At 44.9% G+C, this 16,142-nt stretch overlaps 1 protein-coding gene across 1 annotated transcript in view; it reads left to right on the forward strand.

Annotated features, from left to right (window-relative positions):
• Positions 1-16,142, forward strand: part of EPHB1 (EPH receptor B1) — a 605,917-nt gene that overhangs the window by 476,847 nt on the left and 112,928 nt on the right. The window contains exons 7-9 of the mRNA XM_004381423.2: positions 6,621-6,783; positions 10,388-10,496; positions 11,333-11,397. Coding sequence (XP_004381480.1) covers positions 6,621-6,783; positions 10,388-10,496; positions 11,333-11,397 — 337 coding nt within the window. The remainder of the gene's footprint in view (positions 1-6,620; positions 6,784-10,387; positions 10,497-11,332; positions 11,398-16,142) is intronic.

Below are 16,142 nucleotides of genomic sequence, written 5' to 3' on the forward strand. Positions count from 1 at the left end.
TATGATGCTGAATTCTGTTGGCTAGAATTTTGTTGATAATTTTTGCATCTATATTCATGAAAGATATTGGTCTTTCTTTTTCTGTGGTGTCTTTGGTTTTGGTCTCAGGATTATGCTGGCTTCATAGAATGAATTTGGAAATAACCCTTCTTTTTCTATATTCTGAAATAGTTTGAGTAGTACTAGTGGAAGCTCTTCTCTGCATGTTTGGTAGAATTCTCCAGTGAAGCCATCTGGGCCAGGGCTTTTTTTTGTTGGGAGCTTTTTAATTACCTTTTCAATCTCTTTTCTTGTTATGAGTCTGTTCAGATTTTTGTCTTCAGATTGTGTTAGTTTAGGTAGGTAGTGTATTTCCAGAAATTTGTCCATTTCCTCTAGGTTTTCAAATTTGTTGGAGTATAGTTTTTCATAGTCCTGTGTTATGATCCTTTTTATTTCAGTTGGGTCTGTTGTAATGTCCTCCATTTCATTTCTTATTTGGGTTTTTTTTTTTTTTTTTTTTTTGGTCCAGTTTTTCTTTGTCATTGTGGCCAGTGGTTTGTCAATTTTGTTGATCCTTTCAAAGAACCAACTTTTGGTTTTGTTGATTTTTTCTATTGTTTTTCTATTCTCTATTTCATTTATTTCTGCTCTGATCTTTATTATTTCCTTTCTTCTGGTGACTGTGGGCTTCTTTTGTGGTTCTCTTTCTGTTTGTTCAAGTTTTGTAGCTAATATTTTGATTTTGTCCCTTTCTTCTCTTTTGATGTGTGCATCTATTGCTATAAATTGACCTCTGAGCACTGCCATTGCTGTGTCCCAAAGGTTTTGGTATGATGTATTTTCGTTCTCATTTGTTTCTAAGAATTTTTTGGTTCCATCTTTGATTTCTTCTATTACCCAGTGGTTTTTAAGCAAGGTGTTATTCAGTTTCCATGTGTTTAATTTGTTTCCTTGTTCTTCCTGTTGTTAATTTCTACTTTGATTGTGTTGTGATCAGACAAGATACTTTGTATTATCTCAACGTTTTGGATTTTGTTGAGGGTTGCTTCGTGGCCTAAGATGTAGTCTATTCTGGAGAATGTTCCATGTGCGTTAGAAAAAAACGTGTACTTTGTAGCTGTTGGGTAGAGTGTTCTGTATATGTCTAAGAGGTCAAGTTGGCTGATTGTGCCCTTTAGGTCTTCTGTATCTTTGTTGAGTTTCTTTCTAGATGTTCTGTCTTTCAGCAAGTGTGGTGTGTTGAAGTCTCTATGTGCCAGAAGCTCTCTAGCTGAGCAGTACACACAGCCCATTGAAGGTAAGGGGGGTGGAACACTGGACTAGGTGGATGGGAGAAATGAAAGGAGAGAGAGAGGAAACAACAACAAAAAAGAAAAAAGAAATGTGCTGAAGGAGCCTGCCAGTGGGGGTGGTGCAGACCCAGGAAGGCCATGTGCTGGTGACTCTCTAGCTGAGCAATGTGTCACAGCCTGTCAAGAATGGGTGGAGATAAGACAGCACACATGGCTAGGTGGGTGGGAGAAAGGATAAGAAGGAAGGGAGAAAGAGATAGGAAACAAACAAACAAAAAAAATGGCACTGAAGGAGCCTGCCGGTGAGGTGGCACAATCTCAGGGAAGCCGTGTACCAGCGACTCTCTAACCATGCAGTGTGGCACAGCCTGTCAAGAAGAGGTGGAGATAGCATCCACGGCTAAGTGGGCAGGAGGAAGGAAAGAAAGGAAGGGAGAGAGAGATAAAAAACCAAGAAAAGAAGAAAAAATATTTAAAAAATGGCACTGAGGGAGCCTGCCAGTAGGGTGGCATGGACTGGGGAAGCCATGTGCCGGTGGCTCTCCAGCCAAGTGGTGTGGCACAGCCTGGAAGAAGGGGCAGAGACAGCACACAGTGCTAGCTGGGCAGGAGAAAGGAAAGGAAGGAAGTGAGAGAGAGAGAGAAGAAACAAAAAGCCAAAACAACAACAACCATCACAAAAAAATGGCACTGAAGGGGTTTTCCTGACGGGATGGGGCGAATCCGGGCAGCGAGGATCTGCTGTCTCTCTGGCCGAGCAACCATGGCCTGTTGGAAAGTGGCAGAGACCATGTACAAGGAAGAGTGGTGGGGGGTGGAAAAGCATATATTCCTGGTTACCAGGTGCTCTGTCTCCTGTTGGGAGCTCCGTGAAGTTGCCTTCCCATATTACCTGTCCTGTGTTTTTGGTGGCTGAGGTCCAAGATGGCAAATCTGTGATGTGTTAGCTGGTAGGGGACCTCCACTCTGTAGCTCTCCTCGTTCTCTGTTCTCTGTCCGTTTCTTATTCCATTTGGTACTTGACTGAGTTCTTTATTCCTTCATTTGATGCTTAGAGTACCAGGATTGACGTTTGTATCTGTTTTACTTAGTTTTTTGGGTCTTTGCTGTAGAGGGATGGTGTGGTGCTTCTGTCTATAGCGCCATGTCGGCTCCACCTCTCCTCGTCCTGAGTCCCTTTAGACCTTGCTTTTGCATGTTTTATTCAGTTCTCACTCCCCACATTCATCTATGTGGCTAATTCCTTTCAATTTTCATAACTCAACTCATGTCATCCTCTTCTTGTACCCCTCCCCAGTCAGGGCTGGGCAGTTGTCTGCAGTGCTTCCCTGAACTGTCCTCTGCCAAGTCACTCAGTCAACACTGCTGCCATCATCTGTTTATTTTCCAGTCCACCCTACAAGGTGTTGCATCCCCAGAGGAGAGGGATCATGCCTCTATACCCTCCCACCATGTGTCCAGCACATGGTTGTGTTGTTGTTGTTAGGTGCAGTTGAGTTGGTTTCAACTCATAGTGACTGTATGTACAACAGAACAAAACACTGCCCAGTCCTGCACCATCCTCACGATCATTTTTATGCTTGAGCCCCTTGTTGCAGCCACTGTGTCAATCCATCTCGTTGAGAGTCTTCCTCTTTTTCACTGACCCTCTACTTTACCAAACATGATATCCTTCTCCAGGGATTGGTCCTACCTGACAACCTGTCCAAAGTACATGAGATGAAGTCTCTCCATCCTCGCTTCCAAGGAGCATTCCGACTCTACTTCTTCCAAGACAGATTGGTTTGTTCTTCTGGCAGTCCATGGTATATTCAATATTCTTTGCCAACACCATAACTCAAAAGCATCAATTCTTCTTTGGTCTTCCTTATTCATTGTCCAGCTTTCCCATGGATATGAGACGATTGAAAATACCATGGCTTGGATCAGGCGCATCTTAGTCCTCAAAGTAACATCTTTGCTTTTCAACAGTTTAAAGAGGCATTTTGCAGAAGATTTTCCCAGTGCAATACATCGTTTGATTTCTTGACTGCTGATTCCATGGGTGTTGATTGTGGATCCAAGTAAAATGAAATTGTTGGCAACTTCAATCCTTTCTCTGTTTATCATGATGTTGCTAATTGGTCCAGTTGTGAGGATTTTTGTTTGCCTTACGTCGAGATGTAATCCATACTGAAGGTTATAGTCTTTGATCTTCATCAGTAAGTGTTTCAAGTCATTTTCACTTTCAGCAAGCAAGGTTGTAGTCATCCATATATTGCAGGTTGTTAATGAGTCTCCCTCCAGTCCTGATGCTGTGTTCTTCTTCGTATAATTTCTTCATACAGTCCAGCTTCTCAGATTATTTGCTCAGCATACAGATTGAATAAGTATGGTGAAAGGACACCTCTAACATGTACCTTTCCTGATTTTCAACCATGCAGTATCCCCTTGTTCTGTTCAAACAGCTGCCTCTTGGTCTAAGTACAGGTTCCTCATGACCATAATTAAGTGTTCTGGAATTCCCATTCTTTACAATGTTATCCATAATTTGTTACGATCCTCACAGTGAAATTCCTTTGCATAGTCAGTAAAACACAGGTAAACATCTTTCTGGTATTCTCTGCTTTCAGCCAGGATCCATCTGACATCAGCAATGATATCCCTCATTCCACGTCCTCTTCTGAATCTGGCTTGAATTTCTGGTTATTCTCTGTCAGAATGATTTTGAGTGATTTTTCAGCATAATTTTACTTGTGTGTGATATTAATGATATTGTTTGATAATTTCTGCATTCTGTTGTGTTCTTTGGAATGGGCACAGATATGGATCTCCTTCAGTCATTTGGCCAGGCAGCTGTCCTCCAAATTTCTTGACATAGATGGGTGAGCACCTCTAGCGCTGCATCCGTTCATTGAATCATCTTAGTTTGCATTCCGTCAGTTCCTAGAGCCTTGTTTATCACCAATACTTTCAGTGCAGCTTGAACTTCTTCCTTCAGTATCATCGGTTCTTGATCATATGCCACCTCCTGAAATGGCTGAACATCGACCAGTTCTTTTTGGTGGAGTGACGGGGTATTCCTTCCATCTTCTTTCGATATTTCCTGCTTTGTTCATTATTTTCCCCTTCTAATCCTTCAATATTGCGACTCTAAGCTTAAATTTTTTCTTCAGTTCTTTCAGCTTGAGTAATGCTGAGCGTGTTCTCCCCTTATGGTTTTCTAACTCCAGGTCTTTTGCATATTTCATTACAGTACTTTACTTTGTCTTGTCAAGCCGCACTTTGAAAACTTCTGTTCTGCTCTTTTACTTCATCATTTCTTCCTTTCGCTTTAGCTGCTCTACATTCAAGAGCAAGCTTCAGAGTCTTTTCTGACATCCATTTTGGTCTTAGGTGTATCATAAATGTGACTACCTGACGGAATGAATGAATAAATACACCTCAAGTCATCTTCACCTTTGCAAGGTAGACTTTTACACATTTTAAGACAATGGTAATTTCTTATCAAGAAGCCCTGGTGGTGCAACAACTAAGTGCTCAGCTGCTAACAGAAAGGTTGGTGGTTCAAACCCATCCAGTGGCTCAAAAGGAGAAAGACGTAGTGATCTGCTCCTGTGAAGATTACAGCCTAGAAAACCCTATGGGGCAGTTCTACTCTGTCACATGGGGTTGCTATGAGTATGAATCTACTCAATGGCACCTAACAACAATTTCTTATCATTTACTGTATTGTTTCTCCTGGCTCAGCTCCCCAAGTTTCTTTCATCATTTGACTGGAGACATAGCTTACAGACTTATCATCATCCATCTTTCCCCTCATGTGTCACCATGCCTCTTGAACTGTAGTGCCTAGAACTCATGACAGTACCCCAAATCTGCCCATGGACTTGGCCGCCTCTCTCCCAGTGACCCAAGAAGCTCTTCATTTCTGCTGGTGCCCTCATTTTTGTATAGGATTCATGGTACAGAGAGGGACAGGCCCGGACCCTAAACTTTTGTTTCTGCACACTTGGCACTAACCCAGAATCTGTATAGAGAAAAGATAAATGCAAATGATTAGAGACTAGACTGGTGTATAAGAAAGGGCTGAGGGTGAGATGTAATAATGAGTAAGGAAGAGACTTCCATAGGCTGAAGTAGTGAAGGAGGCCATCCTGGAAGAGGAGATCTTGTGAGATATAAGCTTAAGAAACCTAGAAGGAGAGAGGCATTTGATACTCAGAAAACATCCTAAGCAAAGGCCTGGTGGGCAGGGGGTGTGGTCTCCAGAAAGGCAGCAAGGCAGTGGATTGGGGTGAGGGTGGGAAATTGGAACTGACTTAATTAAGTCTGTAAACTTGTATTTAGGAATTTTTCCTTTATCTGAAAACAGTTTTAGGGAAAAAAACCTTAGAAAAGAAGTTTGACATGGGGAGAGCAGCAAAGATGGGAGGCTACAAAAGTCCAAATACAAACCACATGTTAAGTAAGATTGGCAGCAAAGAGTGGAGGACACCTGTTGAGGGCACTCATGATGGACAGAGAGTTGGAGGATGAGAAACACAAGAAAAATGTGTGCACACCAGACATACACTAGTACAGATAGTAGGGCCTGTAGGGGGCAGGGCAGAAGGTGCTGGAGAGAAAGCAGGGCAGACAGGAGGTGGGGCTAACCTCCTTAGTAGGTGGGAGGGGTGAGGAAGCAGGGCTTGCTCTCCAGGGAGAAGGGACTTGTCTTCCCTGGATGCTGGCGGAGAGGGAGCCTGGGATCAACACACAGACAGATGCAGGCCAAGGTGAAAGCAGGACCAGATACGTTAGTCCAGAAAGGCCTCAAAATCTTCAGAAGGGTGGCAGCAAAGCCATTTGCCTGAGAGGACTTGAAGGGACTTCAGAAGAGATGCAGAACAGCCATTATGAGGAGTCACCAGGGGTATCGTGAACAAGGAGAAGAAAGAGGACTCAGCAGAGGGGAGACAAGAGAGGCAGGAAGAGGGCAGATACTACCCAGTTTGCTTCTGCTGAGGTCAGAGACTTGATTTTGCAAGGATTTCACAAAGCTGAATGTGCTGTGTTATTCCATCTCTGAACAATGAGGACAAAGAACATGTCTCTGAGCCCCTGCCAGGCCCTGAGAGCTTAGCCATTTCTCCAGACCCCTTTCTTCAGAGCACAGCCACCCCATGGGCAAGAGCTCATTCTGCATTCCTTTAACTCAGACTGGACTCTGTCCCTGGTTAAAGGGATGGCCTGGGACTGTGACAACTTCTAGCATGTCTGCAGGGACTGAGGACTGACCAGGCCTGGGTAGGCCAGGGCAGAGTGGGCTGGTGGGCAGTACTCAGGAGTGGGCTGGTGACCCCTTCTGCCCTTGCTCTTTTGAAGGAACACAATGAGTTCAACTCCTCCATGGCCAGGAGCCAGACCAACACTGCTCGGATTGATGGCCTACGGCCGGGCATGGTGTATGTGGTGCAAGTGCGCGCCCGCACCGTCGCCGGCTATGGCAAGTTCAGCGGCAAGATGTGCTTCCAGACTCTGACGGATGGTAAGGAGCAGTCAGAGTCAGGGGCACAGGGTAGGGCGTCGAGGGTGGAGGAGACGCTGAACTAACAGCCAAAGTGCCCACCTCTATTTGGATTCCACTGGAATTTCCTCTTTGGACTTTGCCTCCCAGTAGGGCCATGCAGACTTGCTTAGTTCACCAGGCAGTGCATCTGTCTGAGGTCTGGCCCATCTCTTTTCCAACATCTACTTGGGTTTGCTTTTGATGGCTCTCTGCACAAGGCCACCACATGTGGGTCCATGTGTTTGTATGGTAACGAGACCTGAACATATTCGCAGGGCATGCCCTCTCCCTTTGTATCAGGGTCCAGATGCCCAGCCATTTCTCTCACTTCCACCTCACCCCTCCATTCTTGGGGCCCGGGGTCTGAGCTCACAGCCTAATTCTATGAGCCTAGGTCTCCAGGGAAGAAACAGAGACAAAATTTGGTGTGTGGAAGTCTTGTGCACCCAGGATCTCAGAATCTTTGAAGCAGCCTCACAGGTGACCCTTAAGTAGGTCCTGCTCAGGTGTCTCCGGAGGGAGCAGTCACTGTTTCCAGACTCTTTCCAGGGCCAGAAAATCTGTCACCAAAAATACTTCTACTTTTGAGATTTATTATTTCTTTATTATGATTATCTCCCTCAGTCCTCTGAGTCCACCCCTTTAATAGTTATGAAAATCTGATTTCCCTTTTGCCTTAGCATTGTGCATGAGTGTGTCTGTCTGTGTTCACCCACTCTTTCCCTTAGCTAGCCATTTACTATAGTTTTTGTATTCATCTGTCTATCTGTCTATCTATCTATAAACTGTTTCCTGATAGTTTTGCAAATGTCAGTCAGTCTATTCCTGACCCTCTATGTTGAAAGCCTCTGATTTTTCCTTTACTAGCTACATTACGTAGAAAACTGTCCGACCTTACATAGTGTTATATTTTACGCCAGCACTCTCAGACTGGGTGCCGGATAGGGCTTGAGTTTTTAAATTGCCTGACATTCTTTTTTTTTTTTTTTCTGACATTCTATTTTTAACAATTTTTAAATTAACTAGGAACATGTAAAAATCAGATAATTTCATATGAAAATCAGAATACCCATCTTCTTGTGAAAAATATAGGAGGAGCCAGAATGGTGGGCATTCTGGTGTTAGGACCTTGCAATGGGCTGAGCGCTGGCTGCCTGACATGGTGTCCACACTTTCCAGTGGTTCATACCTGGTTGCTCTCATGTTGCCTGTCTGATCCTTGGAGGACTGGAGTTTCTAATCCGTTTTGAGTTTAAGTGAATTTTGCTCATATTTTTAGGATGGTGAGATGGGGTACAAAGGCGAGCCAGTTCATGCAGATTAACTAATAATGATGCTAGTGAAAAGAATGCAGGATGTCTTCTCCTTGAGGACTCTGCCTCCTCTTTGCACCTCACTTACCATCTAGATTTATGGGCACTTTGGCATCAGGAGGTACACAGGATTAAAAGCCCAAAACTCAAAGTGCTCTGAGCACTGGTCTCTTGGCAATTCTTCTAGACAAATCAAGAAGTAACAAATTTCTCCCAAGAAGTCTATTCCTTTTACATTTGGCAGTTAAGTTTTGTAAACCCAAGAGGGGATAGATGTAAGAGAGTTCTGGTAAGTGGCCAGATTAGGGAGTATTTCTCTTAATGGCTGAGGTTCACACATCGGTAGTAATTATACTCAGGCCATGTCTGCAGCACAAAGGTGAGTCTGAAAGTTGATTAATGGTCAGTGACCACGTTTTGGACAGGTGACCTCCACGTAGGGCAGAGCCACTGTGGTCCCAGGCTGCTCTTAACAACAGTATGCTGACCTTTGACTTAGCTGCCTTTGTTTTTTTTATTTTAACCATTTAGGTTTCACATTGCTTTGTGAAATTTACAATTCATAAAGACATTTTCACACACTCCTCACTGTGGGCCCTAGCATTTTTTTGTCAAATTAATTTATTTTTTAAATATATGCTTTAAAATTTTTCAGCCAAGGGCAACTGAAACTCTACCTTCAGTCTTTAAACTAGATTTCTATAGAGTCTCTCTTTCCCTACCTATGTAGTCGAAGGACGGTTCTCAAATATTCAGGAGGAAAAGAATCACCCAGAGTGCTTGTGAAGCTGGCAGATACCCTGTGCATATCAGAGGTTCTGATACCATAGATCTAAGAAGGGGCCCAGGATTTTAGGCATGTTTTACAAATGACTTCAGATGATTCTGATGCAGGGCATGAGGGACCGCATTTTATGAAGTATTGCCATTAGGGTTACCAGATAAAACACAGGATACCAATTAAATTTGAATTTCAGATAAACAGTGAATAATATTTTAGTACAGAACAACTGACAAAGCCAGAACTTGTATAAGGCAGAAACCTTTCAGAGAAGGAAAACTGAAATATTTTCCATTAAAATGAGTGATAGAAAAATGGCAAGACTGTACCCTGTCAAAAGCAGAAAACTTTCAAGACCCAGAAAAACAAGGCAGTTCTGTCCAGCTCTCACAGGTTTCCAATGTATGAATATGCCCCATGCAATATATGAGACATACTAAAACATTATTCATTGTTTATCTGAAATTCAAGTTTAACTAGGTGTCCTGTATTTTTATTTGCTAAAACTGGCAATCTTAATTGTAATAGAGCGTAAATAGTGTGGCCTTCATATGCCTGGGTCCTGATCATTAGGTAATGATCCGTTAACACCAAGTGAAAGAATTACCATAGCCATAATGGTAATAGCCAGCTGGGCCAAGCAATTTATATGGATTAAAGAAAGGAGAATTAATATTTGGGCATCCATGATAGGTCAGACACTGTAAAAAATGCTTTACATAATTTAATTATTTTTAACAGACAAGGAATCTGAGGGTCAGAGAGACTGAATAATTTTTCCAAATCACAAAGCTTATCTGTGGCAAAGCCAGGGCTTGAATGAGCTCTGACAACCTCTGTGACCCATGGACTTCTCGCTCCACCACATATAACAGTATAGTTTTAACACTGGCAAAGCCTTGATCCTTTTCCTTCTTGAACGGGAGCTTTTAGAGTGCTGGGCCATTTCTTATGTGTTTCTTCATCCTCTGCAGCACCTGGTACAGTGCTGTCTGGCTGTGGATACTCTTTAAATATCTGCTCAGTGAGTCTGTTGAGTATGCTGCATTTCAGCAACTTTGTGTTTTAGCAGATATTTCAACAGTGGTTTTCGTTTCCCTCCATTAGACGTATTCTTGGCATGACTCACAGCCCTTTGAGACACCTTCCAAGCAAGGAAGTGTAGATTGGAGTCATCAAACCTGAGTTCTGAAATTCTCTCTGTCACTGCTGTTTTGTTTTTATTGTTGTCATTGTCATTTGTTTTGTGGTTGTTTTTGTTTATTTGTGGCTTAAAGATTACTCTTCCTTTTGGTTGGGCTTACAGCACTGAAGCATAGAAACTGTTCTCTGCCTCTCTCGCTCGCTCTCTATATATATGTGATTGTGTGTGTGTGTGTGTGTGTATGTATATATATATGCATATATAATTAATTTAGCATCATGCATTGAGTACCAGCTGTACGCAAAGGCCACACAGGGAGAATGCTAATGCCTCTTTCTCACCTAGACGATTACAAGTCTGAGCTGAGGGAGCAGCTGCCCCTGATTGCCGGCTCTGCGGCAGCCGGGGTGGTGTTCGTCGTGTCCTTGGTGGCCATCTCCATCGTCTGTAGCAGGTAGGTGCCCCCTCCTGCTTGCTCTCCTTGGACGCAGGAGGCCCCTTCCCACATGCAGCCCCTCACTGGCAGGACCTGACCATCCACTGCCACACTGCCGGGTTTACCATCGTCACTCCATCTCAATCCATGGGCAGGCTGGAATTTTCCAAATTACTTATTTTCTCTCTGCCTGGAATAAAATCCTTTGTGAGAGCTGGGCATCCTCAAACCTCATTTTAGCCAAGAATTTTAGCCTCCCTCACACAAAAGGCTTTTGAGAGTGACAGTTACAAAATTGCCTTTGACCAGTTGAGCATCACACCGTTTCCCTTAGCCCGTCCTCTGGTTAGAGAGCTAAGACCTTCAGCAGAAGGCCAGAGGCAGGTGGGCAGGAGGAGGAAACTGAGGAGGAAGAGAGGATTCTGCATGCTGCAGAAGGGCCGGCCCTAAAGGCCTTGTGAATTTTTAATACTGTTGCTACTGCCTTCAGTGCTTCACAGTTTCTGCTGTGCAAAGCCCTGAGCAATTCCGCAGTGTGGCAGAGTACCAATATGTGTCCTCATTGCCTTGGTCCCATGCTTTGCCAGGGGCCACATCCCTGCCAGGGGCCACAGCCCTGTAGTGCCGTAAGACCTTGACTTGAGGCAGGCCTGTCTGCCTGCCAAGAGTGAGCGGTGGTCAGCCAGGACGCTGACCATAGCAGGAGTGAAATCTTAAATTGAGGGTTGCTTGGTCCCCAATGCTGGAAAAAGCTTTTGAGCGAGCCCCCATCTGGGCATAAAGTCTAGGTGGAGGTCCCTGGGGCAGAGTGGTGGGTGTGCCCCAGCTGAGAGAGATCTTCTCTGTATCCACAGGAAACGGGCCTACAGCAAAGAGGCTGTATACAGTGATAAGCTCCAGCATTACAGCACTGGCCGAGGTGAGTAGAAAGCAGACACCCACTGCCTGACCCCCGCAGACTGCTGAGTCAAGCAGGCAAATGTTTAGAATGCTCCTCAAAGCCAGACTGCCTGGTCCCTGACAAGTTGGCTTCCCGCCTCCAGTGCTGGAGCAGCGCCTCTCTGCAGGTCCCCAGAGACCACAGGCTGCCTGCCCTATTGCCGTTCGCCCATTGTGGGCACTCATTGGACGCCTGGCAGGCAGATGATCTTCTGCATTGATAAGCACATATAGGACACCGAATGCAGGTTTAACAAGTTAATGAATCCTGAAATCAGACACAGTGGGGAAAAAATGGAGGTGTCTCTATTAACTTCTCCTGCCTTATCTTTTCCAATTGAGCAGTGGGATGTGTTAACCAAATTCACAGATAAGCCATAGAACATGAATGTAGGGAATTAAAAAGATAGCACAGCCCAGGAGACCAAAGTACTTGGGTATCTCCCAAGTGCTTTCTTTTAAACAGTACCTTGAAAATTTTTTCTCACTCATTATCTTGCTCCTGTCTTTTTCTAAACCTATATATAATTTAAACTAAAACTTCTTCCAACCAATATGCAAGAACGTTCTATGTCCGAATTGGTCTTTCATCTGTATAATTACAACATTGCAAGATTTGAAAAAGGTCCCACTAGGTCATTTGGGCCACTCTCCTGCTTCCAGAAAGTAGAACGCTTAGATTCTTACAGCACAGGTTTCTAAAGAACTTTGTTTGAATTCCACAGATGCCCTCAGAAATCTGTCCCAGCACTTTGTGTCATGCTCTGTCACAGACTTCTTCTGTAAGCCGAGTCTAATCTAAATCTCTCACGCTGCAATGTAAGCCCTTTTCTTCCTGCTCTGTCACCTGTGAACATGGAAAACAGACCTCATACACACACACAGTAACCATGCCATCGAATGTGTTCTTCTGGGAGCAAAAATGGACTCGAACGTGGAAGTTCTCATAGACAAAACTCTGCCTTTCTCTGCAGCTACCTGAAGCAGGAAAGTAATGCTGGACATTCACTGCAGCAGGTGGCCTGAGAAGGAACTATGTTCTAGCATGGCTGGCTGGTGCCAGCTTGGGCTGTACAAAGGGCACTCTGTAGATGTGGCTTTATCCTCTGGAGGCTTTCAATCCAAGATGAAGAACCTGCCAAGGGTCTGTAGGTGATCAAGCCCCTGCACCTGGGCTGCTGCTGCTCAGGGCAGTCATTGCTGGGAGGGAGGCGTGGGCTTAGAGCTGGCACAAAGGCACTCATACTCACCCTCCGTGGTCCAGAGCAGCCCCTACAAGTAGCAGCACAAACCCTAGTGGCCACATGCATGGCTCCTGCTATACTCAGAGTCCCATGTATACCCCTTTCGTTCCTGCCCTGCCCCCGGACATCCTGACCCTCCATTTTAAACAGATGTCACTGGTTTTAGAGGGAAAGGCCCTACTATGCACTCTCCCGCATCCTGACTCTGAGCCTGACTTCATAATCTACGCATGCTTTTACTTATATTGACCTGTGTGTTAACCCCTTCAGGCAGGGCCTTAGCTTCCCAGCGTGAAAATAAGGCTTGGCCATGTCTATGATTCTCAAGTGATGGTGAACCCACCAGCTGCATCAGAACCACCCGAAGGGTTTGCCCCATCTCCCTGCTTCCTACCTCTGCCTCAAAATTCTGACATTGCTGCCCACACCCTGCTTCTTGGGTGACTGCTTGCCATGATGAGCCACTGTAAAGCCATTTCAGATCTGCCATCCTGTGGCCCCTTTGGATGAGACATTTAGAGGTGGTCATGTCAGCTGAAAGGCAGAGTCAGGACCACAGGGCTACAGAATTCGGCTTCAAAGAGGAATTGTGTTCTGAAGGCCAGAGATGCCCAAAGGTGGGGATGGGGTGCCTTGCAAGGGAGCTTTCCTTACTAAAGGCATACAAAGTAAGTATTGACACCACCCCTCTGGTGGGGTACAGAGGGTCCCTAAGCATTGAGTGAGGGTGGAGCTTGGCGCCCTCTGGCCCCTTCAACCCAAGCTCTGGCCATCTTCCTGCACTGGAGGAGCTGGCTGTGCTGGGCCACCCATGGCTCCACATGCACAGAGATGTGTTTCCAAATACTAACAGCCACCTTCTGGGGGCCTCTGTTACCTGTAAAGGCCAGCAGAAGGAGGTTTCCTTGGTTCCTGGGGTTCATGGAAAAAACAATGCCCGCACTGTCTTTATGAGTACAGCAGTAGTGGCCTTGCTGCACCAGAGAGGACGCGGAGGGCTCACTGTTGACAAGCTCTGCAGACGTCATCCCCAGGACTCTGGGTGGATACAGAGTTCTTCCTGGACTAGAGTTCAACCCCTTGGTTGCCTTAGAAGCCTGTATTCTTTTGACTTTGGTTCTTTTTATAAATAAATTTCCTTTCCCTCTATTCATAACTGTTCTCCTTTTACGTAGTCCCTGGCACCAGGGTCCTCTTTGCACCCAGGGTGGCTAAACTCACAGGCTCATGCATTGAATGGCATTAATTCATTGTCTCCTATGGACATCCATCACTCTGACTAAATCTATTACTGTTGGAGAATCACAGCTAATGGATTGCAGAGCCAGAGGAAGCCAGGCACGTATTTAGCAGAAGAGGAACCTGAAGGCTTTGAGGGAGGAAGGGACTGACTCAAGAAGAGTAGAAATAATCGGTTACCCAAAGTCTGCTCTGGGCTATGCATTGGGAGCTTTATTCTGGTAGCTCATTTTCAACTCACCTAGGCCTCTGAACCACTCTAGGAGGTAGGTATTAATTCAGGCATTAATTAGTCAAGTGACTTACCTAAGGTCACCCAGGTCATAGGGGCCAAAGTTAGACTGCACCTCCTCTAAGTCTGACTGCAGAGACCTCACTCTTGCTATATTACAGAGGCTGAAGGTCCCTGGTCATCAGGGGCAGCTCCAGGACTAATCTCAGGTATCCTGGTTGGTGGTTTGTTTGTTCCCCTCCAGGCCCACTATGTGAAGCAGAGAGGTTGATAATGCCCAGTATGGACATGTTCACATAACTATGACCATCCACACCCATGTACCTCATTGTGGGATGCAGACAGCAACGTGGAGCTCCGAGAGCTTCCTGCCCTGGGAGTGACAGAAAACCTGCAGCAGCTCACCAGCCTCATAAATCAGTGCCTGAGAGCGCCCCCTAACTCTCTCCCCAGTGGGCAGGGCACAGGCATTCCAGGGAGGTTGGTGGCCTCTTCTCTCCCAGACCTTCCTTTTTAGCTGATGTGAGGGTGGAAGGAAAGGACATAACAGAAATGTTTGCAGACAGAATAACCTTCTCTAGCCAGTTGTGGACAGAGCAGGTTAGGCAAATTTGAGGCCTCCAAGGTACTGGTTTATGTTCAACCTCTGAGCCCAGAGCCAGGTGAAAGGGGAGTTTGGATTTGGGTGGAAAGAGACAAGAGTGAAGGCAGGTTGGGAACAGAAAGTGTGATGGACGCTTGGATAAAGAGCATCAGGGGCCTATGGCTCATGTTCAAGAGTGGTGGGTTGGGAGTGTGAGCTAGTATGTCTGGGATGAGGTAGACAGGCTGCCTGTCCTTATGGTTACTGGGGCCAGTTCTCAGAAGGTGCTGGCTGACTAGAAATTGCCTAGAGAGGATGATCCAAGCGGGTTGGGGTAGGCTTGGAAATCTGACTTCAGAAGGGTTTCATGATTCTGGCGGGCAGCTGCATTTGGGAAACATGAATAGGTAGTGTTTCTATAGGGCTTAGGTAACTACACACTTTACAGTGGTTGGTGCCTTGCTCATTTCTGACTCTTGGAAGTTGGGAGGAGTGTGTTAGGATGAGGAGAGAGGGGACAGGGATTTGTTAAGGGGTCAAGGGCTTTCAGAAAGCAGCCTTAGAGAGGCCCCTCCATGTCACAGGCAAGTACAGATATAATATCAGAGCTACTGTTGTTAAGTTTTGAGAAAGCACAAATGAGAAGTGCCCAAGGACTACAGACTGGCAAATGCCCTAATTTTCACGTAAGAGGGCAGAGCATAGAGATTACAGAGACATGAGAGTGATCCCTGCCAAACGCATGAAGAGATTATGAAGAAGACGATTTCTGGGCATTTAAAACTGAATTCAGCAATCCTTAGGAACCAGCACAGGTTCATTAAGAACAAATTATGGGAACCTCACCTCATTTACTAGGGTTAAACGTTTAGAAAATTAAGGAGGGATTGCAGATGCAGTGGATTTTTATTTTGGCAAAAATCCATGGTGGTCTCCTAATGGAAAGCATTGTAAGTGGATAAGAGCTTGTCTTCATACCAAAAGAAAGTAGATTAGCGACTCTGTCAGCCAGGAAGGAAGAGACTAGCTTTATTCTAGTCCTTGTCCTATTCAGTTTTGTGTATGTTTGATTGTTTTTCAAATTCATGAGTCAGGTGCAAGCATAGGGATGCCTATCAAGTTTATAGGTAACAGCTGGTGAGCATAACTAACACTGTACAAGACAGAATCAAGATTCGGAACTCTCCAACAGCTTTGAATGTTAATTTGAAACCTGTAAGATAAAAGGTTACGGAGGATAAATCTAGAATCCAATGTTTAGGTTAAAACAAAAATAAAGCAGTGCAAAAAGAAGGACATCTCACTAGCTATTAGTTTGTGTGAAGAAAATTAGATATTTAGTTGACCACATGCTTCATGTGAGTGGTACATAGCTGATAAAAAAGCCAAGCATTGTTATTGATGCAGAATAATAATAATAATAACCA

This window comes from Trichechus manatus, unplaced genomic scaffold (assembly GCF_000243295.1).
Source record: "Trichechus manatus latirostris isolate Lorelei unplaced genomic scaffold, TriManLat1.0 scaffold00084, whole genome shotgun sequence".
In the NCBI taxonomy this organism is placed as follows: domain Eukaryota; kingdom Metazoa; phylum Chordata; class Mammalia; order Sirenia; family Trichechidae; genus Trichechus; species Trichechus manatus.